General features: G+C 44.7%; 1 protein-coding gene across 1 annotated transcript in view; it reads right to left on the minus strand.

Annotated features, from left to right (window-relative positions):
* LOC106879269 (homeobox protein GBX-1) overlaps positions 1-1,178 on the minus strand; it is a 53,040-nt gene extending 51,862 nt beyond the window's left edge. Inside the window, exon 1 of the mRNA XM_052966040.1 lies at positions 345-1,178. Within this exon, the coding sequence (XP_052822000.1) occupies positions 345-1,161 (817 nt within the window). The 5' untranslated portion in view covers positions 1,162-1,178. The remainder of the gene's footprint in view (positions 1-344) is intronic.
* Between the last annotated feature and the right edge of the window lie 6 nt (positions 1,179-1,184).

Genomic DNA, 1,184 nt, shown 5'->3' on the forward strand with positions numbered 1-1,184 from the left:
TATATATATATATATATTAACATTTGTTTTATGTTCAGTTATAATAAAGAAAAAGAAAATTTTATATTAATCAGATGGGTTATTTTATACTTTTGTAGGATACAAATTTAATTTTCTTATACAAGAATGTTGTTGACAATGACTTCGAAGTTTCGACCAGTTAGGCTCAGAGAGATACGTGTAAACACAATATTTATATAGACATGAATATACGACAGTATTCAAATACAAACAGGGAGATATACTCCACGTCTTTACCTGAATCCAAAACGAAAACGTGACTCATCTGGAGTTTATTTTTGTGTACTTCAATGAAATATTATAAAACAATAGATGTAGCTTACCTTTGTTAGGGGAATGTTGTCTGTAGTCCGATAGAGGGCTCGAGGAAGTCTCCTCGCGTTCCGTTTGATGTGATTGAAGGCTGTTGTGCCGACAGTGGTGAGAGGAAGGGGGTTGAGTTGGGCGCTGATGCGCATGTAGGTTGACCAGATGGCCGAGGGGACTTGAGTTGGCCGTGGTCAGCGTTGTGGGTGCAGAGAAATTAGTTAATGTGTCCGATAACGAGCAAGTCGATGACGACGACAATGAAGATGATTTCATGTTCGATGTAGATAAATGAAGAGTAGGCGATGTATCTGAGACAGAATTAGGGGTCAACGTGAAAGTACTGGTGTGCTGGGGTCGTACTATAGCTGATGGTGGTGATGATGATGCTGATGTTATCGAGATAGGGCCTGATGTCAGGGCCGGATGAGGACCGTTGGTTAAATTTCCCGTCCCAGTATGATTCATTGTCAACATAGACGGAGTATGTGGGGTTATGGTTTGTCCGCTCGGGGTCGTCGCTAATGAGGGATTAGACGGCCCCAGAAGAGAAATCGACGAAGGTGAAGATCTACTCATAAAACCTGTATGACCAATAACAGCTGCTGCAGCCGCTGCGGCGCTGGACGCTCGTGGATCGAGTGACATCGTCGACGTCATACCGGGTAAACTGGCCGCCGATGACGACGTGAAAGCGTGGGCAGCCGTAGCTGGGTCTGTAACCGGTGGCAGAAACATATACCCACTGTATAACAGCGGGGCAGAGAGCCGCGGCTGCGGAGCCATTAGAGAGTCGATTGTAAAAGCACTGCTGTACGACGGTCGGTGGTGCATCCCGAAACTGGAAGTTAAAGAAA

The sequence above is a fragment of the Octopus bimaculoides genome, chromosome 3 (assembly GCF_001194135.2).
Source record: "Octopus bimaculoides isolate UCB-OBI-ISO-001 chromosome 3, ASM119413v2, whole genome shotgun sequence".
NCBI lineage: Eukaryota > Metazoa > Mollusca > Cephalopoda > Octopoda > Octopodidae > Octopus > Octopus bimaculoides.